Source organism: Arachis stenosperma, chromosome 9 (assembly GCF_014773155.1).
Source record: "Arachis stenosperma cultivar V10309 chromosome 9, arast.V10309.gnm1.PFL2, whole genome shotgun sequence".
Lineage (NCBI taxonomy): Eukaryota > Viridiplantae > Streptophyta > Magnoliopsida > Fabales > Fabaceae > Arachis > Arachis stenosperma.
In genome coordinates, this window is record NC_080385.1 from 156,929,966 (window position 1) to 156,951,614 (window position 21,649).

Genomic DNA, 21,649 nt, shown 5'->3' on the forward strand with positions numbered 1-21,649 from the left:
CATTATGTCATCCTTAATCTAGAACCTTTTCCAAGGCAAGCTCGATAACGCGGTCACGAAGAACCTAGTTTTTGAACCGTATCGGTTAGGAGTTTTGATTCGATCTTTCGTAAATTGTCTCGGTTTGACGAACCGGACTCGATTCATGAGAGGAGAGAGATAATAGTATAATATTATCATTATATTAGTATTAGAAAATTCTTGAATGATATTATAAGGTTACCTGGTCTGTTTTTGTTAAAAACAGAAAATCGGTTTAACCGGGTTTATGGTTTATTGGTGCATCTTAGCACCAGCACTCTCTGATGACTTTAGCAATGCTAAGGCCTCATTATTCATGTTTTATTCTCATAATAAATATGTTACTAGTGTCATTTATGCTAGTAGCTCAGAAAATAATTTTTAGAGATGTTTTTGCAAGTGTTCTGATACATCTAGTTTTAGTAGTTATACACCTGAGATATTTTAATATTATTTTAATCCACCTCCAAGCCAACCAATCACAACTCACCCTACACCCCCAAAACCCCCAAGGCTGCCTCATTTGCTCATTGTGGCCGAAATCACCAAGAGAAAAGGAGAGAAAGTTCTTGGTTCATAAATCTTCAAAGCTTGATTTCTTCTGAACTAAAACTCAAATCAAAACTCCGATTTCACCAAAATGATCCTCTCTTCTTCCTCTACATAACCATGTGACTTATCAAGGCTGGAAATAAGGTGAGATGGCTGTCTCCCTCCCTCTTCAATTCGGTTTTCAAGGAAAACCATGCAAAACATGTGTTTTCTTGATGTTTTTCCTTAGGAATCATGCTTAACTTGACTTGAGGGCCAAGAAACGTGAATTTCCAGCAAGTCTAAGGTGAGATATCTCTTCCTAACATACTGAGTGAGATTTGGTCAGTTGAGAGTTTTTGGATTTAAAGTTGTTCTTGATGTGATTTAGGAGGAAAAAGTGCTTAAGGACCACCTGAAAGTTTAACCGAATTAGGAGCAGCAAAACCAGGTAGGGTTTGACGAATTTAATCTTGATTGATTGTGTTTGAGTTCTGTAATTATGATATGGTTTGGCTGTGCTTGAAATTGATTGTTTATATGAGTGATTCTTGTTGAAAGTTTGTTGAAAATTTGATGAAATTTGATGATATTTAAGCTATGAATGTTGTTCTTGAGGGCTGCTGGAAAACGAAACCCTAGGCCTTAAATTGGGGTTCAATTTGTGTTAAAATCATGTAGAAAAGATGGGGTTTTAGTGGCTAGGAATTTATTATGAATTTTGGTAAAAATCGGTTGCTGAAAAGATTGAAAAACGGGTAAAAACAGAGAAAGAATTTGAAGAATATATGAAGAACATGAAGAACACTTTGAGTGTGGTGAAGAACATTGAAGAACACCTTTTAGATCTTAGAAAGGGCAAGGAAGTAATTATTTTGGTGTTTAAGGGGTTATTTGGTAATTTCTGAAAGTTAGCGTGGTTAAAGTAGAAATATTAAAAGTTACCAGGGTAAAAAGGGAATTTTAAAGGTTAAAGGTTAAAGTAAAGTAATTTTCGAAAATTAATGATAGAATAATAAATAATAATAAAATATTAAATAATAATATTTAATTAAAAATAAATTTTAATAAAAATAATAAAATAATGCGAAAAAGGCAGTTTTCTGTAAAAGCTTTAGAAAGACAACTTTAAGTGCAGAATCTCATAATTACCTTCATAAAACACTTAGGGAGTGGTAATAACATGTTAGTGAAGAAAAGATAAAGAAAAGATAAAGGTTGAAGAAAAGATAAAAGTCAAAGAAAAAGTCTGTAAAGTTTTAATGACAGAAAACAGACAGAGATTAGTGAACGAATTAGGGTAACTTAGATAGTACTTGAGTTGCGACTAGGGTTAGGTATTATATGAAAAGTTAAACTGTTTCAGTATAGACTTAATGAACCTATACTTGGGACAGGCTAACTATTCATACCGAAATTTACATAAGCTTCAACTATATATGTTAAGCAGAGAAATCAGAGCAGAGTAGGGAAACACAGAGAACAAAATAATTAGAGTTGAGGAAAGAGATAAAGAGAAGAAGAGTAACATATATAAAGGAAATAGTAATCAGAGAAATAAAGAGATACAGAGAACAGAGTAACCAGAGCAGAATAAGGAATACAGAGAAAGAGAGTAATCAGAGCAAAGTAAAAAGACAAAGAGAAAAGAGTAAGGTGATAAAGAGAAATGGTTTGAGTTAAGATATTGTAAAAGTGAAAGATGTAAAGTTTGTACAGAATGATTGAACAGAGAAAGAAAGAGGTACTGCATAAGAATGTGAAAATGATGATGAATAATGAGAATGATAATGAATGATGATAATGAGAATGATTATGTAAGAATCTGCTGCAGAGAGGCAGTCAGATAGATGGTGGTACGACCACTGAGAACGCTTTCCTGGGATACCTTGCTATAATGCTTTGCTGTAAGACAGAGGTTGCTTACAGAGGTATCAAGATGAATGTGCTCCTGTAAGACAGAGGTTGCTTACAGTGAGTGTGTTGTGGCTCCTGTAAGACAGAGGTTGCTTACAGTGAGTATGTTGTTGCTCCTGTAAGACAGAGGTTGCTTACAGTGAGTCTGTTGGGCGTATATTGGCTAATAAGTTTCGCCCTGCAAGACAAAGGTTGCTTGCAGTGGATATTGCCAACAGGAAAGCCTTATCCAGACAGAGGTTGCTGGGTAACGTCGGGAGCGGGTATGTAACCGACAGATGAGCTCATTACCTGCACTAGGGCTAGACATGCATCATTCTTGTCTGCGCATTATTCTCTATTGCATTCCTTTCTATGTGTGATCTATTTCCTTGTGTTTGTCTGCTTGTATGCCATTTCTATGTTTTATTACCTTGTATTCTTTTGTTTGTGTTCTGCTTTCTATTGCCTCTACTTTCTCTTTCTATCTTTATCTTTTGGTTACTGCTTCGCTATATTCTATTATTCGTCTGCTAATCGACCCCAAATAAATGAATATAACTAATAACCCCGACCCTACTAAGGACTCCCCAGTTCTTACCCCTTCTCTCTCCTTTCCCCTTCAGATGGAAGTAAGAGTACCTTACCGTAGTTCGTTGATGATGGTTCTGCGAAGAGGATCCTGCTCTAGATAGTCTTCTGAGTCTAGGGTGAATATCGTTCTCTGATTATACGTATATACCATGAGACCAGCCAACGTCTACACCCCGTTCGTATGCGCACTTTAACCTAAATTCTGTGTACGAGACTTCTATTGTGTGGCTACTTCATGAGGTACCAGAGAGACATCCTGTGGAAAGTCTGATCGTGCAGAGGAGTAGCAGATGATGTTCTATCTTTTGATGACGTTCCACCTGACTTGAGTTGTGAAGACATAGAATGTACTTTCCCTCGCTCTAGTAGTTTAGAGGGACTAGGTGAGTATAGAGTCTAGGCTAGCCTGGGTGCCAGCTTAGGGACTTCTTGAACAGGTCAGGACCTGGGATGTTGTATGTATATATATGTATATAGTTATTATCTAGCTATATCTAGGGGTGTTCTAACTAACAGTCTATATTCTAATAAAGGCTGAATCACCGAATGTTGTCAACTACTTGTGATGTGTTTATGTGTGGTTGTTTGTAACTGTTTTATATATTATTAGTTGTTAATTGATTATGAATGATACTGTTTGTTAATCCAAATTTTTTCAAAAAAAAAAGTACCTCGCAAAATAACTACGCTTTTAACAACGAATCAGGCTCATATAGTAAATAATAGATAATAATTAGGAAGACAAGTTGGTAGCGCTCAGTTTCTAGTATGATCATGACTTACCAGAAATTGGGTCATTACAACTGCAGTCCTCATTGCTTCACCCCAAAAGGATTTAGGCAACTTTGCATGAGAGAGCATACACCTGACTTTATCATTGATAGTGCGATTCATTCTCTCAGCAACTCCATTATGTTGAGGAGTCTTAGGAACCGTCTTTTCAAGCTTGATTCCATGTCCTTTACAATACTCTTCAAACGGACCCCTGTATTCACCACCATTATCTGCTCGAACACATTTCAATTTTCTTCCTGTTTCTCTTTCAACACTTGCATGAAAGTGTTTGAAGATACCGAGCACCTGGTCTTTAGATTTCAAAACAAAAGCCCACACTTTTCGAGAATAATCATCAATAAAAGTAACAAAATATGATGCACCACCTAGTGTCTTAGCATCCATAGTGCAAACATCAGTGTGAACTAAATCTAGAACATGTGATCTCCTATGAGGTCCAGAATTATGGAATGATACTCTAGCATGCTTTCCAACAAAACAATGAGTGCAAGTATTTAAAGTTGTACCTTTCACGGAAAGTGAGTGCTTCTTGGCTAAGACGCTTAGTCCTTTCTCGCTCAAGTGACCAAGACGTATATGCCACAAATCAGAAGAGGAATCATCAGCTACATTCACATCTTCTTTGCACAACTTTGCTTGCAACCGGTAGAGAGTAGTAAGACTATTATCTTCTCTAGCAACAATGAGAGCCCCTTTGGTAATCTTGCATTTTTCACTACCAAAAGAAGTGCAATACCCCTCTTGATCCAATGCCTTCACTGAAATGAGATTGAACCGCATATCTGGCGCATGCCTAACATTCTTCAACTGCAACTTGCATCCCATGTTGGTTTCAAGCCACATATCACCCATACCAATGATATCACACACTCCTTTATCTCCCAATTTAATCTTGCCAAAATTTCCAGCAGTATAGGAAGTGAAAAATTCACGTTTCGGAGTGACATGACATGAGGCACCAGAGTCCATAATCCAAGTGGAATCATCACAGACAAGATTCACATAATTTTCATCATATGTGATAAGAACATCTTCATAAATAATAGCAGCAGTTTCTTTATCACTATCTTTACCTTTGTCTTCATTTCTTCCCCTTGATTGTTCTCTTTTCAAGAACCTACAATACCTCTTGATATGCCCCGACTTGCCACAATGGTGACAATTGAACTCCTTTCTTGGCTTGTACTTTCCTCTTGACTTGCTTCGACTCTCTGACCTGTCAGAACTGTGAGGTTTTCTACTTTGACTTCTCCCCCGTGACTCTGAAACAAGTGCTTCTGACTGGGAGGAGGCATTAGTCAAACCTCGCTCTCTTCTTCTAGCTTCTTCATTCAACATGCTCTCTTTAACCATTGCTAACGTCAACTTTCCTTTTGGAGCTGAGTTAGTCAGTCAGTGTCACAACCAGAACTTCCTAACTATCAGGCAAAGATCTCAACAACGACAAGGCTTGCAACTCATCATTCAAAGTGATTTCATTATTTGTTAGTTGGTTCACCGTTTCCTGAAAAATGCTCAAGTACTCCGGCATTGATTTACCTTCAACATACTTCATATTGACAAGCTTCCTAATTAAGAATGCTTTGTTTTGCATATTCTTCCTCTCATATAACTCCTTCAATTTCTTCCACATCTTCTCAGCATTCGTTTCGGTGTCAACATGTGGATACACACTAAGATCAAGTCATTGCCTAATCAAAGCAACTGCCTTCCGATTCAGTTTCTTCCATTCAGCATCGGATTTAGTACCTTTGGATTTATCTCCCTCCACAGAATCATACAAGTCCTTGCTATACAACATATCTTCCATGAGGGTCTTCCAAATTGAATAATTTTGGGAATTCAGTTTGACCATATTCGGTCCATGAGTATTTTCCTCCATTTAATCAGCACAGAGATAAACAACCAAAGCTCTAGATACCACTTTGTTGGGAAAAACTCAATAAAGATTCAAAAACAAGAACCTATCTAACAGCGGAAGCACCAAAAATAATTTTCTCACAACCTGTGCAATTAAATGGGCAATACCAAAGATACTCCAAGCAACAAATATAATGGCAGAAATTAAATAATCAGACACCAGAATTTTAACGTGGGAAAACCCCCAAAAGAGGGACAAAAAACCCACGGGACCTAGTCCACAGAAAAATCTTCCACTATCAGAATAATGGATACACAAACAGTCTTTCTAGTGACACTAGGGCATCTCAACAATCAACAAAATACATCATCAAAACTGATGGAATCAACATAAACCCTCCACAAAAGTGAGTATCTCAAATCAAGCAAAAGAGAAGGCAATACAACTAGCAAGTTATATCCTAATATTCATCTCTACACCAGAAACAACATACTAAAATTTTATAAAAAATGAAGCAAGTTTACCAAATCAATGTGATCAAGGTTAACTTGCCCTTTTCCCCCAAATTCTTCTCCTCTTCGGCGCTGTGTTTCGTGTTTCCTTTTTTACATTCAAAGGAATGAAACTCTTCTCTCTCTCTCCCGTGGCTCTCAGCCACTTCTTTTTCTTTTATTGTTTTTCCTTTTTTTTCTAAAAGGTTGTGGGTCCCACTTGAGGTTGGGACCCACCAACAATTCAGAATTCCACAAACATTGGAATATGTTAATTCTATAAAAGTCCAGTTCCAAGAAGCCGTGGGCATTACAACTAACCTTAAAAGCCACTCCCATTTTGGTTGGTTCCAAGAAGTTTACAAAATTCTTCAACATGCACTTTCACTACCGACAGAGGACGTGAGTGTCTTGTATGGTTAAATCCACGTCAGTTATCCATTCGATGCCGCTTTCACCAATGCAAGTCTTCTACCGTTGTCGTTAGCTTAGTCAGTCTACGTATTCGGTGGTTCATATATGATGGGCACAACTCCGCCTCGCTTCTTTAATAAGTTTTCAATCACTCATACTTCATAAAGCTGTGGGATGGCTCCACTTCATTTCTTCCTCGTCTTGTTTGCTCACTCAATTCGTGAAGCCAATGGGAACCATGAAAACTGTCCAAGCTCCTTTACTTGTGGAGGACTTGGGACTTTCCAGTATCCATTCACCAAGGCAGAGCATCCTGAGTGTGGGTTGTTACCCATTCAAGGCTGCCTCCTCAATGCTACTTCACCAAAATTGATCCAACTTGGCAACAGTAGCAAAAGCGTGAGACTTACTGCTGTAGTGGAGACCAATAAGATCATTACAATCTATGATGATGGTTTCCACACAAGTTTGGATCACAATGAATGTGACGCTTTGCACAATAATTACACCCTTCCTCCACCTTCTCCACTTTTGTCTATGTATATTAAGTAGTAAGTACAATGTAACTCTCTTCAAATGCAATCACAACCTTAGTACCAAGCCCCCTTCCAATTATGTTAATCTAGGATGCCGCGCCTCCTACGGCTATGAAATCTATTATGATAGAAACAATACCCACCCTGATCAAGAGGCCGCCGGAGTTTTTTCCGGCTGCTCGGTTGTCCAGTTTGCTTCAAAAGACTCCACCAATACCAAAGACGTTTTGTCCTTCGTTTCAGCTGAGATGGTTCTTGAAATAGTATTATCTCATGACTGTGATGACTGCTTCAATCACAGAGGAGGCCTTTGTGGAGTCGACAAGAATAACCACTTCTACTGCCACAAAGGTACACTTAGTTTTCAACATAATTTACTACGACTTGCCTAGTTCATAGTTTATACCGGGTCAGTCGTTATTAATGTATGTTACATGATTTCCTGCTACTCTTGTTACAAGGATGAGAACAACTTTAATTAAAGAAAGAAAAAAGTTAACAGTGTTTTCTAATATTATGATATAAAGAGTGAAAGTATCGACAAAAAAATATGAAATATTTGAGCGCGTCTTCTGTCTTATTGGACTAGTTACAGTAAAGTGCAGATGTTAGTTAAGCGCCAAGGGCTTGAAATTACTTAATATCACGCATAATTCTAAGCTAGTTTTATTCTCTTTCCATTATTTTCAACCTTAAGACTCAGTCGTCTCTGGACTCTGGAAAGCACCGTGATTCTAAGCTAACTTTGATATTAAATCTTTTCCACCACAATTTCACGTATTGACGAAACTCCACACAAGCAAATAAATCGCCAATTCACTCCAAAATCCCACAGCTTCAAGTTAAATAACAACTTTCTGAACTGGTGATTACTCTGTCTAACGGACAGACGATGAGCTTTTAGATTTTCAGAAGAAAAATATTATATTGTAGTGTGGTCATTCACCCCAATCAAAGACTCAAAGTAAAAGACTGACACTGTAGATTTAAATAAATTGAATGTGTTGTAGGTCTCACTTTTTAAACATATTTAAATAATAAAATATAATTATTAATATGTATGTGAGTATTGTCCTGGTTAACGTCTACCTCTAACCTCTCCTTTTCATGATCAAGTCTTCCATTGCTCATTTTCCAAGTCAAGCTGCGTATGAAACTCGCTGTTTATGTGAGGGTGGCATAAACACTTGGTAGCTGCATTTATATACATATATCAGAGTCCATTCATTAAGCATTACTACTCGCTGTTTGGGATATATGGCTCTACCTTATTTATTGTTCTTCTTCTTCCTCATCTTGTTCTTGACTGGGCATTGTGAAAATGAGAAGCAACATAACTGTCCACGCTCTTTTGATTGTGGAAGCCGCGGCAGATTCCAGTACCCTTTCACCAAGGCTGAACTCCCTCACTGTGGCTTGCTGCTCATTCATGGCTGTGAAGACACGTACTATTCGCGCAAAATGATTCAACTGGAGAAGAATGCAACAACCTTAGAGCTTACAGGCTCCCTTGACTCAAATACTATCATCACCATGTATGATGCAGATTTTCACGCCAGTTTGGAACAGAACAAATGTCACGCTTTGAACACTACTTATACTCTTCCTCCACCTTCTCCTTTGCTCTCTATTTATATCGAATACAATGTGACCCTATTTCGATGCAATCACAACCTTAGAATAAAACTCCCTTTAGATTATGGTAACCTCACATGCCGTGACTACGACATCTATTATGATAAAATCAATACGTCTCCTACTATACACGATGCCGGTGGCATTTTCTCACACTGCTCACTTCTTCATTTTGCAACAAAAGATGCCATCAATAGCACAGATGTTTTATCCTTTGTATCTTCTGACATTGCTCTCAAAGTGGTATTATCTCCTGATTGTGATGATTGCTTCAATCACAGACGAGGCCAATGTCAACTTGACACCAACAACGAATTTTACTGTGACAAAGGTACACTACTGCTTAATCATCTGCTGCTTTAGAGTTTAGACTAGTTTAAAAAAAATTGATATCAACTTTTATATAAAAAGTTAGATAGATAGATAGATTCTCATCATCCATGATGCCTATATTGAGATCACTGATTCTGTTTCCGCTTCTTCTTCTTCTTCTTCCTTTCACAAACCCACAACTCCCACACTTCGGCGTATTGCCAATCCATGGCTGCCATGATCAAAATCCAAATGCCCCCAAAACCATCCAACCAACCAACACAACAACTCCAAGGTTTATGTTTTAGACGTGGGACCTCATACCATAACTATCAAAGGTAGTAAATTAGTAATCTAAATGACAATTTTAGATCCAGCAGTTGCAAAACATAGCAACCAACATCATTCGCCCTCAGAGTCCCACCTCTCCTTTAGGCTCTTTCTACGTCAGATATAATATTGCCATCTTCAGATGCCACAAGTTCCTCACTCTCAACCTTCCCCGGAGTTTCATAACTATAGAGTGTGTCCAGAGTACAATATCTACTATGGCCCTCCAACCGAGGAAATTCCTAAGGGATTCCAGTGGCCAACAAATTTAACAGAATGTTCCAATATTCAGTTACCATTAAAAGACGAGTCAGATACTAGTCATCCATTTCCTTTTGTATCTGATGAGATGCAATTGGAAGTATTATTATCTGATGATTGGGCCAAGCGTGTTAAGCACCAAAGAGGTCAATGTCAACTTGACACCCAAGGCAAATTCTATTGTGCAGGTATATTAGATACTCAAATCCAATCTTAGATATTTGCTCTGGCTTCATCATACTTGTACTTTTAGTTTTATTCCAAACCTAATGTTCAATATCTGCAACAGATTTTGTTTCAGTTAATTTGATGATTTACCATTATTTAGTATTGATTGCTAACATTAAAATAATTGCTTCATCTTTTACTTCTGATCTGCAGGTAGTAGTAGTAGTACAAACAGGCTTGTCAAAAAAATGGGACTCGCACTAGCACTGGGTAATGTATTAGTTTTTGATACATTTTGAACTCAAAGCCATTTTCAGGCTCTTTACTATTTCCTTTACTCCAATTACTGTATTTTTTTTGCATTGCTTTAACTTCTCAGCCTTCTAATTATATGCATGGCACTACTTTCTCAACATTCTAAAACCTCTACAGCGGTGACAGCTACTCTAGTGCTAGTAATAATAACGCTCTACTACAAAAGATGGAAGAAGCAAAATCAAACCCTTCCACTGGTTGATGCTTTTTTTGAGAGACATGACCACCTTCAAATCAAGAGGTATAGTTATTCTGAGATGAAGAAAGTGACCAATTCCTTCAAAAACAAACTAGGCCAAGGGGGGTTTGGCAGTGTATACAAAGGACAATTACAGGACGGACGCCATGTTGCAGTGAAGATCCTAAGTGAATTTAAAGGTGATGGTCAGGAGTTCATTAATGAAGTTGCAAGTATGAGCAGAACTTCTCATGTTAACATCGTTGCTCTTCTTGGCTTCTGCTTTGAAGGATCTAAGCGAGCTTTAGTTTACGAATTGATGCCTAATGGGTCTCTAGAGAAGTTAATTTATAATGAAAATTCTGTGATAGGGGATCGTCAATTAGATTGTCAAACTTTATATGATATTGCAATTGGTGTTGCCCGAGGACTTGAGTATTTGCACAAGGGCTGCAATACAAAAATCCTGCATTTTGACATAAAGCCTCATAACATTCTATTAGATAAAAAATTTTGTCCCAAAATTTCCGACTTCGGACTTGCAAAAGTTTGCACAAGAAAAGAAAGTATAGTATCAATATTTGGTGCTAGAGGAACTGCAGGCTATATTGCCCCGGAGGTATTTTCTAGAAACTTTGGTGCAGTATCACATAAGTCAGATGTTTACAGTTATGGAATGATGGTCTTAGAAATGGTTGGAAGAAGAAAGAACATCAAGGCTGAAGTTGATGTATCTAGTGAGATATATTTCCCTCATTGGATATACAATCGCCTTGTGTCAAATCAGGAGCTTGATCTGCAAAACATAAGAAATGAATGTGATAATGAGATGGTCAGAAAGATGACAATAGTGAGTTTATGGTGCATCCAAACCAATCCTTCAACTCGACCATCAATCAGTAAGGTGGTGGAAATGTTGGAAGGAAGTGCTGAGTTGTTGCAATTGCCTCCTAAACCATATTGGTTTTCTCCTTCAAACTCTCCCTGAACTTTGAACCATTGTAGTTTATATGTTGCAGTTTGTAATATATTGTCCTTTTATCTGTAATTTCTTTGTCTTCTTATACTCTGCAGTGATTGTTTTTAATACAAAGACATTTATATGGTGTTTGCTCGTTACCTTAGTTTTCTTGTGTGTGGTCAGAGGTACTTGGGTGTTGCGTTCACAATAAAAGTTGAATCGAAAAACCAAGTTATGCACTTTTACTTGGAAAATAAGTTGAAAGAGCCTATAGAGTAACACATTTCTCCATACACTCGAGGAAAGCATGAAAACAGAACTTCAATGTTAAACTCTTGCCACCATCCATATATATAATAGCAACAGAAACAGTTTTCTGGTCCACATTAGTCACTTATCAGCAGTTACTTGTATGACAGAATTCTCAAGTTGTTAGCTTTTTAGACCAGAATGTAAAAGTTTAGTCTTCGTTTGATAGGAAATTACTTTTGGAGAAAGAAATAGAAAATCTCAGGAAAAAAAATTAGTATAAACCACTTCAAACATAAACAAAGCTAATACAAAGATTTTTCCCTTTATCCATAAGATGTTTTAGTAAATTTGTCCTGAGGCTACTATTATATAAGAAGAAAAGACGACTAATTACATGTACAGAACATATTAATTACAATGTTTCAAATAATTCAGGGAGAGGCCGAGGGAGAAAACCAAAATGGTTTAGGTGGCAATTGTAACAATTCAACTCTTCCTTCTAGCATTTCCACCACCGTACTTATTGATGGCCGATTTGAAGGGTTAGTTTGAATGCACCATAAGCTCACTATTGTCAGCTTTCTTACCTTCTCATTATCAAATTCATTGCTTATACTCTGTAGACCAAGCTCTTGATTTGACACAAGTCTATTGTATATCCAATAAGGAAAATACGTTTCACTTGAAGCATCTACTTCAGTCTTGATATTCCTTCTTCTCCCAACCATCTCTAAAACCATCATTCCATAACTATAAACATCCGACTTATGTGATATTACACCAAAATTCCTAGAAAATACCTCTGGGGCAATATAACCTGCAGTCCCTCTTGTACCAGAAATCGATACCATGCTTTCTTTTCTTGTACAAACTTTGGCAAGTCCAAAGTCTGAAATTTTGGGACAGAAATTCTCATCCAAGAGAATGTTATGAGGCTTTATATCAAAATGCAGAATTCTAGTATTGCAGCCCTTATGCAGATACTCTAGTCCTTTAGCAACACCAATTGCAATATCATATAAAGTTTGATAATCTAATTGGCGATCCCCTATCACGTCATGTTCATCAGAGAGTAGCTTCTCAAGGGACCCATTAGGCATAAATTCATAAACTAAAGCTTGTTTAGAACCTTGAAAGCAGAAGCCAAGAAGAGCAACAATGTTAACATGAGAAGTTCTGCTCATGCTCACAACTTCATTGATGAAATCTTCACCATCACCTTTCAATTCACTTAGGATCTTCACTGCAACATGTCGTCCATCCTTTAATTGTCCTTTGTATACACTGCCAAATCCCCCTTCACCTAGTTTGTTTTTGAAGGAGTTGGTCACTTTCTTCATGTCGGAATAGCTGTACCTCTTGATTTGAAGGTGTCCATGCCTCTCCAAAAAGGCATCAACCAGAAGGTGTTTTGAGTTTTGCTTCTTCCGTCTTGTGTAGTAGAGGGTGACCATTACTAACAGCATAGTAACCGCAGCAGCTGCAGAGGTCATTGAATTGAGAAAGTAATGAATGCAGTGTTGAGAAATAATATTGTTCATGTTAGATATATTTAAGTTATAACAGAGGATTATTATATTGTTATATGAAAGGCACCGAAAAATGATGAACGATCTATCCCTTTACCTAGTCCTAGTGCAAGTCCCATCTTCATGGAAGCCTTGCTTCTACCATCTGCAACTCAGAAGTTGAAAAGGAAGCCACTATTTAGCTTCAGATAAGTAATAACTAATGACAAGCAGAAACTCAGAGAAAATCAGTGATCACGAGATATGGAAGCCATAATGAATGATAGTGATACATGTACATAGATCCATTTAATGTATAAATATCATTTTTCAATACTCCAGCTCTTTCGATGCACGTGTAAGAGAGAGAGAGAGAGAGAGAGAGAGAGAGAGAGAGAGAGAGAGAGAGAGAGAGAGAGAGAGAGAGAGAAACCTGAAATATCAACATTTGGAAGCATGAATTCGATCAGTGCAGTAACACTGGAAAGTGAATATAGTTGAATTGAAGCCACACCTTCCTCCTGTGCTATTGCACAACTTGCAATCACTCGCTGTCCAATTCAGCATGAACCCTCTCCTCAGCTCCTCTTCTATCCCAACTCCTTCACTCTCTTCCACCACCGCGTTCACCACCTCTCCGCCAGTCCCGCAACTCTTGGACACCAAGCTTACTGTTTTTACATCGTCCTTATACAATGCCAGAACCGAACCATCCGTTTTGTTGGTTGCTTCAGAACACCCAATTCTGTAATCTAACAACTCTAGGGGCATGGATGACAGGTTACAGCCGAAGAACAATATGATGTCCTTATGATTATTCTGATGAACAAGATTGAAGGTACTGGTTGTAGGAAGGGTGAGGTTGTGTGCAGCAGAAATACAAGAATCTGGCGTGTTAGTGTTGTTGGCTGATGAAAAGGCAGCATTGGAAACTCTGAGTGATTGATTATGGTAGAATATTTGATGGATGATGTAAGGAGTATTAGAGAGACTGAGAATCAGAAAGCCATTACTATCACAAGAGATGGCAAAACCAGGGTAGCCACAGAAAGGTTGCTGTTTGCCTTGGATGTAGAAGGGGTATCTTATGGATTGGTTGCCACATGTTTGTGGTTCACATGCCAGGTAGTGTGGATCCACATAACTGCTCAAAGTGGTTCTGCTCAACACAGAGTAGAGGATGATGCTAACGATAACACAACGGTACATGATTAAGAGTTGTGATTGTGAGGACATGCAAGCAAGGCTCATGTATAGGAGGTGATCCTGATCCACTTCTGCTCATAGCATCTGATGCTTCCCAAGCATTTCTCCATTTTATTAACACACGCTGTTGGATGAGTAGTTGAATACTCACATCGGAGGGCCCGCTCACGTTTAAAGTGCCATAGATATTCGTAACGGAGATTGGAACATGATTCATGCCTCCAAACGAAAATAACGAATTTCCAAGTAGTTGCAAGTCAACAGATAGAGATTCATGTGTCCCCATGTTTGAGGGCTCTAATTTTCGTACATAATCCATCAAAGTGAAGATGATATTTCAACCAAGCCTAATATATGTTGTGGCTAATTATTCCACACGGCATGAGTAAACATCAAACGTATAATATCTAAATGAGCATGGACTCATCATTCATGAGTCTTTAGTAATGAAATTCTTCCTACAACTAATCTTTTACTTATAAATTAAGTATCCAAACCTCCAAATAAAATATATAATTATCTAAAAATTACAGATAACATTTTCTATGACTAATCCAGTCAACAATTCTCTGGAAACTCGAGATTTTAAGATCTTGAGTGATAGTTGATTAATTTGTTTGCTAATGCTCTGGAATAATTTTGTCACGCATACTGAAAGTTTGTAGAATTTACTTTAACTGCTCATCGAGTCTTTAATTTGATATCAGTAATATGCCTAGCTAGCACCTTGTATCTGATTTACTATATAAGATGTATAATATCCAATAGAAGTTTCATATATCTGTTAAGACTTTCTTTTAAGTCTTCAAACTCCAGAGTCCAGAAAGACAGGTGGTATTATTCTCTTAAAATTGAATTCATAACAAAAAGGAATGAATTACAAAAGGTGAGGGGAGTGTCTTTATAAAGGTAATAAGAATGGCAATATACCTTCTTTATTGGCTTCCACCAAATTCTGATACAATGTCTTGACTAACAAGATATAAACTACAATGGTTCAAAGTTCAGGGAGAATTTGAAGGAGAAAACCAATATGGTTTAGGAGGCAATTGCAACAACTCAGTTCTTCCTTCCAACATTTCCACCACCTTACTAATTGATGGTCGAGTTGAAGGCTTGGTTTGAATGCACCATAAACTCACTATTGTCATCTTTCTGACCATCTCATTATCATATTCATTTCTTATATTTTGCAGACCAAGCTCTTGATTTGATACAAGTCTATTGTGTATCCAATAAGGAAAATATATCTCACTCGATGCATCATCAGCCTTGATATTCTTTCTTCTTCCAACCATCTCTAAGACCATCATTCCGTAACTATAAACGTCCGACTTATGTGATACTACACCAAAGTTTCTAGAAAATACCTCCGGGGCAATATAACCTACAGTTCCTCTAGCACCAAATATTGATACTATACTTTCTTTTCTTGTGCAAATTTTTGCAAGTCCGAAGTCTGAAATTTTGGGTAGGAAATTTTCATCTAATAGAATGTTATGAGGCTTAATGTCAAAATGCAAGATTCTAGTATTGCAGCCCTTGCGCAAATATTCAAGTCCTCGGACAACACCAATTGCAATATCATATAAAGTCTGGCAATCCAATTGGCGATCCCCTATCACAGCATTTTCTTCATAGATTAACTTCTCAAGTGACCCATTGGGCATAAATTCATAAACCAAAGCTCGTTTGGAACCTTGAAAGAAGAATCCAAGAAGAGAAATAATGTTAACGTGAGAGGTTCTGCTCATACTAGCAACTTCATTGATGAAATCATCACCATCACCTTTCAGTTCACTTAGGATCTTCACTGCTACATGTCGTCCATCCTGTAATTGTCCTTTGTATACACTGCCAAACCCCCGTTGGCCTAATTTGTTTTTGAAGGAATTGGTCACTTTCTTCATCTCGGAATAGCTGTACCTCTTGATTTGAAGGTGTTCATGTCTCTCCAAAAAGGCATCAACCAGGTGGTGTTTTGAGTTTCCCTTCTTCCATCTTGTGTAGTAGGTGACCATTACTAACAGCAGAATAACTGCAGCAGCTGCAGAGGCTATTGAATTGAGAAAGTAATGAATGCCATGTTGAGAAATTACAGAGTTAATGTTGGATATCTTTAAGTTAATACATTTGAGGCAAAACAGTAACGGTCAATAATCCCTAAGGTGCAAGAAAAAGCAGAGAGAGAGAGAGAGAGATAAAAGAACTCATTATGTTAACTCAGAAGATTATTATATTGTTATATGAAACGAACGATATGATAATAAAAAATGATGAACGATCTCCCACGCTCCTAGTCCGAGTGCAAGTCCAATCTTCATGGAAGCCTTGCTTCTACCATCTGCAAGTGAGAAGTTGAAGAGGAAGCCAACATTTAGCATCAAATAACTAATGACAAGAAGCATAAACTCAGAGAAAATCAGCGATCTCAAGAATCAAGATAAAAGTGGAAGCCACGATAAATGATACATGTACACAAATCAATTTAAACGTATAACTACCATTTTTTCAATACTCCAGCTCTAATCAAATGGAGTATGGCTATAACTACTAACAATTATAGTGAGCAAAAGAAATCAAGAGAAGAGATAAAGAGAGAGACAAACCTGGAATAACACATCTGGAAGCATGAATTCTATCAGTGCAGTAACACTGGAAAAAATACATAGTTACATTGAAGCCACACCTTCCTCCGCTGCTACTGCACGGCTTACAATCACTCGCATTCCAATTCAGCATGAACCCTCTCCTCAGCGCCTCTTGTATCCCTCCTCCTTCACTCTCTTCCACCCCCGCATGCACCACTTCTCCTCCCCTCCCGCAACTCTTAGACACCGAGCTTACTGTTTTGACATCGTCCTTATACAATGCCAGAATCGAACCACCCGTTTTGTTGTTGGCTTCAGAACACCCAATTCTGTAATCTGTCAACTCTGTGGGCAGGGATGACAGGTTACAGCCGAAGAACAGTAAGATGTCCTTATTATGATTCTGATGAACAAGACTGAAGATCATGGTTGAGGGAAGGGTGAGGTTCCGTGTAAGGGAAAGACAATAATCAGCTGTGGTGGTGTTGGTTGATGAAAAGGCAGCATTGGAGACTCTAAGTGATTGGTTGTGGTAGAATATTTGATGGATGATGTAAGGAGTATTAGAGAGATTGAGAACTGGGAAGCCATTACTATCACAAGAGATGCCAAAACCAGGGTACCCACAGAAAGGTTCCTGCTTGTATTGGATGTAGAAAGGGTAGCTTATGGATTGGTTGCCGCATGTTTGGGGTTTACATGCTTCAAACTGTGGATCCACATAACTGCACAAAGTGGTTCTGCTCAACACACAGTAGAGGATGATGCTGATGATAACACAACGGTACATGATTAAAAGAGTTGTGTAATTGTGAGGACATGCAAGCAAGGCTCATGTAAAGGAGGTGATCCTGATCCACTTCTGCTCATAGCATCTGATGCTTCCCAAGCATTTCTCCATTTTATGAACGCACGCTGTTGGATGAGTAGTTGAATACTCACATCAGAGGCCCCGCTCACGTTTAAAGTGCCACAGATAGTCGTAACGGAGATTGAACATGCTTCACGCCTCCAAACTCTATGATACGAAATTACCAATGAAATCATGGGATGATTCTTAGTTTTTAGCACATTGTAATCCAGCCAAACAAAATAACGAAATTTTCAAGTCGTTGCAACTTGCAAGTCAACAGATAGAGATTGATATTTCCCTTCATGTGTCCCCTGTTTAGGGGATCTAATTTTTGTACATAAATCAATCTATAAAACTGAAGATGATAATTCAACCAAACCTAATCTATGTTGTAACTTATTTATGTTAATGTTGTAAGTGCGAGGAAGAGATAAAGTTAAGAATTAATTCTACATTAAAAAAAGTGAAATATAATTTATAAAATAAGAGATTCCTTAACTTAACACTTAAAAATTTGAATTGGATATGATATTTTTTTATTTTATATTTTTCACTTGGTTACCCCCATAATTTTTCTGATAATTAAAAACTCCACACGGCATGAATAAACATCAAACGTATAATATCTATATGGGCATGGACTCATCACTCATGAGTCATTAGTAATGAAATTCTTCCTACAACTAATTTTTTGCTTATAAAACCTCCAAATAAATTATATAATTATCTAAAAATTCCAGATAACATTTTCTATGACTAATCCAGGTCAACAATGGCTGGCTGCATTCAACTATCGTGCCACATATCCCCACTATATTAAAACATAACATACTGTAGAAACCAAGTCTCTGTTTACCAATTCCGGAGAAAGTGTATAGAGTTAGTATACTACTGTTGATGTTGGTGAGAGAAATGAAGATGGTTTCATCAATGCTGCATGTGTTTAGTAGGTCTCTCTTGCTCTTATTCTTCTTCTTGTTGCTTTCATGCAACGGCAACAGGGTATGGGGATGTCCACCTTCAATTCCGTGCGGAGATCTCGGCGATCTGCGTTTCCCATTCACCAGCAGACCTCACTCGGAGTGCGGCCTCCTGGTGATAGATGGCTGCCAAGATGATCCAGGCTCCACTAAAAGCATTCAGAACAACAACCGTTGGTTCAATATTGTCAACGGAAGCCTTACCCAGTCAAACATCACCGTCAGAGACGACGGTTTAGTGGTTTCACGATCTTCAATAACCATCAGAGACGACAATCTCTATACTCTCCTGTCATCAAGAAGCTGTGAGGTTTTGGGGTATGGCTCTTCCAACACATTCAGAATCGACACACCTTTGGCTTCTTCTCAGGTGATGTACTCAGCAACCCTTCTCAAATGCAAACATAGCATCGATCCAAGGCCTTCGTATGTTCTTCCAAACTCTACGGTATGTGGAAACGATACGTTCTACGGAGTGAGTGACGCATCCAAATACAAGGAGATCCAAGGGTGTTCATTGATTGAGCTTCCACTGGGTGGACCAAATGTGGTCCTCCAAGATCCCAACACCCTGCTAAGTTCCCTCACCGCTGATATTCCAATCCAAATAAACCTGTCTCCCAATTGTTCTCATTGTAACATTGCTTACGGAGGCCTATGCAGAATCGACAACTCCGGCAGGTTTTATTGTCACACACCTCGTACGTCCGTTAATTCCATGCTTCACCATATCAACATTATTCAAGCACTGTTAAAATCAAATTAATTACATTTGTTATTTATTTGCAGGCAAAACTAGAAAGACGATTACAATAGCAGGTAAACAAAAAATTCATTATATTTATTAAAATATTATTAGAGTTGTTAGTAGTTGGGAGTTAAGTCAGTAATAGCTAATATTTAATAGATGGATATTTATGAGGTTAATTGAAAGTATCTTTATAAATAGTATGACTTTTGTATCATGTAAAAACATAACTTCAATACAACAACTTCATATAATATTATTTTCTTTTATTCGGATATTACGCTCTTCTCCCATAAATTCAACAATATTCGTCCTTCTTTAAGTATTCCTCCATTTGAGTTACAAGTTTAGCTATAGGAGTAAACGACAAAAACAGAGGAAACTTGTGAAATGTATTCTGTATTCATTGAAATGACAAGTATATATAGTAAATCTATATAAAGGAAAGTAGTCTTACATTATATAGAAATTATATTATATAAACAATAATGAAGGATAGATACATATCGAAATAAAATTTTAAATCATGTGTTATTTAGAATTCTTGTATATATGTTTCATTGCTTTATACTAATTACTTGCTGTTCATTTCTATAGTTGCTTCTGTGATTGGAGCATTAGGAGCTTTCATAGTGTTGGCTTGGTACTTCAGAAGGCACTTTTACAATAAAGAAAACCCAACCCACCAGATAATTGAGGCATTCCTGAAAAATCATGGACACCTTGCAGCTAAAAGGTTCAGTTATTTAGAGGTAAAGAAGGCAACCAACTCCTTCAAAGACAAACTGGGTCAAGGAGGTTATGGTAGCGTATACAAAGGGAAGTTATCTGATGGAACCCTTGTGGCAGTGAAGGTTTTAAGTGAATCAAAAGGTAATGGTGAAGAATTTATCAATGAAGTTGCTAGCATAAGTGTCACTTCTCATGTTAACATTGTTGAATTATTGGGATTCTGTTTGGAAGATACTAAAAGAGCTTTAATATACAAGTATATGCCTAATGGATCAGTTGAAAAATTTATTTATGAAGGCAGAGATTCAAAAAGGTTCAATCCAAACTTGACTTGCAAAACAATGTATAAGATCGCAATTGGTGTTGCTCGAGGGTTAGACTATTTGCACAAAGGGTGTAACAGCAAAATTGTACATTTTGATATCAAACCTCACAATATCTTATTAGATGAGGATTTTTGTCCAAAGATTTCTGATTTTGGACTTGCAAAAATATGCATGGAAAAAGAAAGCATCCTATCATTAATGATTGCTAGAGGAACTATAGGTTATATTGCACCTGAAGTGTTCTCAAGGAATTTTGGTGAGGTGTCTCATAAATCCGATGTATATAGTTATGGAATGATGGTTTTAGAAATGATTGGAGAAAGAAGTAACATGAACATTAAAGATGAATCTTCAAGTGAAATGTATTTTCCTCATTGGATTTACAGGCGTCTTGAGCAGAACCAAGAACCCGAATTGCAATGTATCAAGAATGAAATTGATAAAGAAACGATACAGAAGATGATAGTAGTGAGCTTATGGTGCATACAAACTGACCCATCAAATAGACCAACAATGAGCAAGGTGGTAGATATGATGGAATCAACCTTCGAGTCTCTACAAATGCCACCAAAACCTTATCTATCTTCACCTCCTAGATCTTCGCCACTAGATTCAACAAATTCATCACTCTCAAAATGTAAGTCATTATGAAACATGTATGTTACTATGTACACAGTCATTGATTTTCAATTTCAACATCAACTGCTATATCCTAGTTTGTAATGATAATAATTCATGTAGAATTTATATGCAGAATTGTATCATGATCCGGGTGATATATCTTAGTTGCAGAATGCAAGAATCTATTAAAATGAAAATTTAATTGATTTTAGACACCTAAACATACATCAGATGTGGCTAAAAGCACTTAATTTTTTTATTTTGTGGCTACCTAAGATATGGGTCCCTCCACAAGAATTACAAAATAACATGCTAAAGAATTGAAATGATAGGAAAAACATATTTAATCTATATCTGGTCTAACTATATCTTCTTTATTGTTGTCTGTCTCTCACTTTTCTTAGTTTCTATATTACTTTTGGTCCACTTCCTATGTTTTGAGAAAAAATTAGTTGTTTATTTATAAATTAATAATGCATCTACTATGCTAAGAAAATATCAATAAAATAATAGATCCACTATTATTGTTTTAA

At 37.3% G+C, this 21,649-nt stretch overlaps 4 protein-coding genes across 6 annotated transcripts; 2 read left to right on the top strand and 2 right to left on the bottom strand.

Annotated features, from left to right (window-relative positions):
* The first annotated feature begins 974 nt into the window (after nucleotides 1-974).
* LOC130947701 (PR5-like receptor kinase) lies at nucleotides 975-11,440 on the top strand. Of its 3 annotated transcripts, XM_057876403.1 has the most exons (4): nucleotides 975-1,003; nucleotides 9,056-9,105; nucleotides 10,059-10,115; nucleotides 10,278-11,440. In XM_057876403.1, the coding sequence occupies exons 3-4, from the start codon at nucleotides 10,094-10,096 to the stop codon at nucleotides 11,324-11,326; spliced, it is 1,071 nt and encodes a 356-aa protein (XP_057732386.1). In that variant the 5' UTR covers nucleotides 975-1,003; nucleotides 9,056-9,105; nucleotides 10,059-10,093; the 3' UTR covers nucleotides 11,327-11,440. The 3 variants fall into 3 exon arrangements, with proteins under 3 accessions (XP_057732386.1, XP_057732384.1, XP_057732385.1); XM_057876401.1 differs by lacking the exons at nucleotides 975-1,003; nucleotides 9,056-9,105 and adding an exon at nucleotides 6,718-7,490; XM_057876402.1 differs by lacking the exons at nucleotides 975-1,003; nucleotides 9,056-9,105 and adding an exon at nucleotides 9,134-9,865.
* Nucleotides 11,441-11,841: 401 nt separating this feature from the next.
* On the bottom strand, nucleotides 11,842-13,741 carry LOC130947703 (PR5-like receptor kinase). The gene is made up of 3 exons (XM_057876404.1): nucleotides 13,493-13,741; nucleotides 13,178-13,225; nucleotides 11,842-13,031 (listed from the first exon to the last, which is right to left on the bottom strand). The coding sequence occupies exons 1-3, from the start codon at nucleotides 13,515-13,517 to the stop codon at nucleotides 11,983-11,985; spliced, it is 1,122 nt and encodes a 373-aa protein (XP_057732387.1). The 5' UTR covers nucleotides 13,518-13,741; the 3' UTR covers nucleotides 11,842-11,982.
* Nucleotides 13,742-15,161: 1,420 nt separating this feature from the next.
* Nucleotides 15,162-17,906, bottom strand: LOC130951526 (LEAF RUST 10 DISEASE-RESISTANCE LOCUS RECEPTOR-LIKE PROTEIN KINASE-like 2.1). Its single transcript, XM_057880199.1, has 2 exons — nucleotides 16,824-17,906; nucleotides 15,162-16,321 (listed from the first exon to the last, which is right to left on the bottom strand). The coding sequence occupies exons 1-2, from the start codon at nucleotides 17,644-17,646 to the stop codon at nucleotides 15,270-15,272; spliced, it is 1,875 nt and encodes a 624-aa protein (XP_057736182.1). The 5' UTR covers nucleotides 17,647-17,906; the 3' UTR covers nucleotides 15,162-15,269.
* A 655-nt stretch (nucleotides 17,907-18,561) lies between these two features.
* On the top strand, nucleotides 18,562-21,289 carry LOC130948133 (LEAF RUST 10 DISEASE-RESISTANCE LOCUS RECEPTOR-LIKE PROTEIN KINASE-like 2.1). Its single transcript, XM_057876849.1, has 3 exons — nucleotides 18,562-19,390; nucleotides 19,479-19,508; nucleotides 20,035-21,289. Exons 1-3 carry the CDS (start codon nucleotides 18,607-18,609, stop codon nucleotides 21,144-21,146), a joined length of 1,926 nt encoding a protein of 641 aa, XP_057732832.1. The 5' UTR covers nucleotides 18,562-18,606; the 3' UTR covers nucleotides 21,147-21,289.
* The last annotated feature ends 360 nt before the right edge of the window (nucleotides 21,290-21,649 follow it).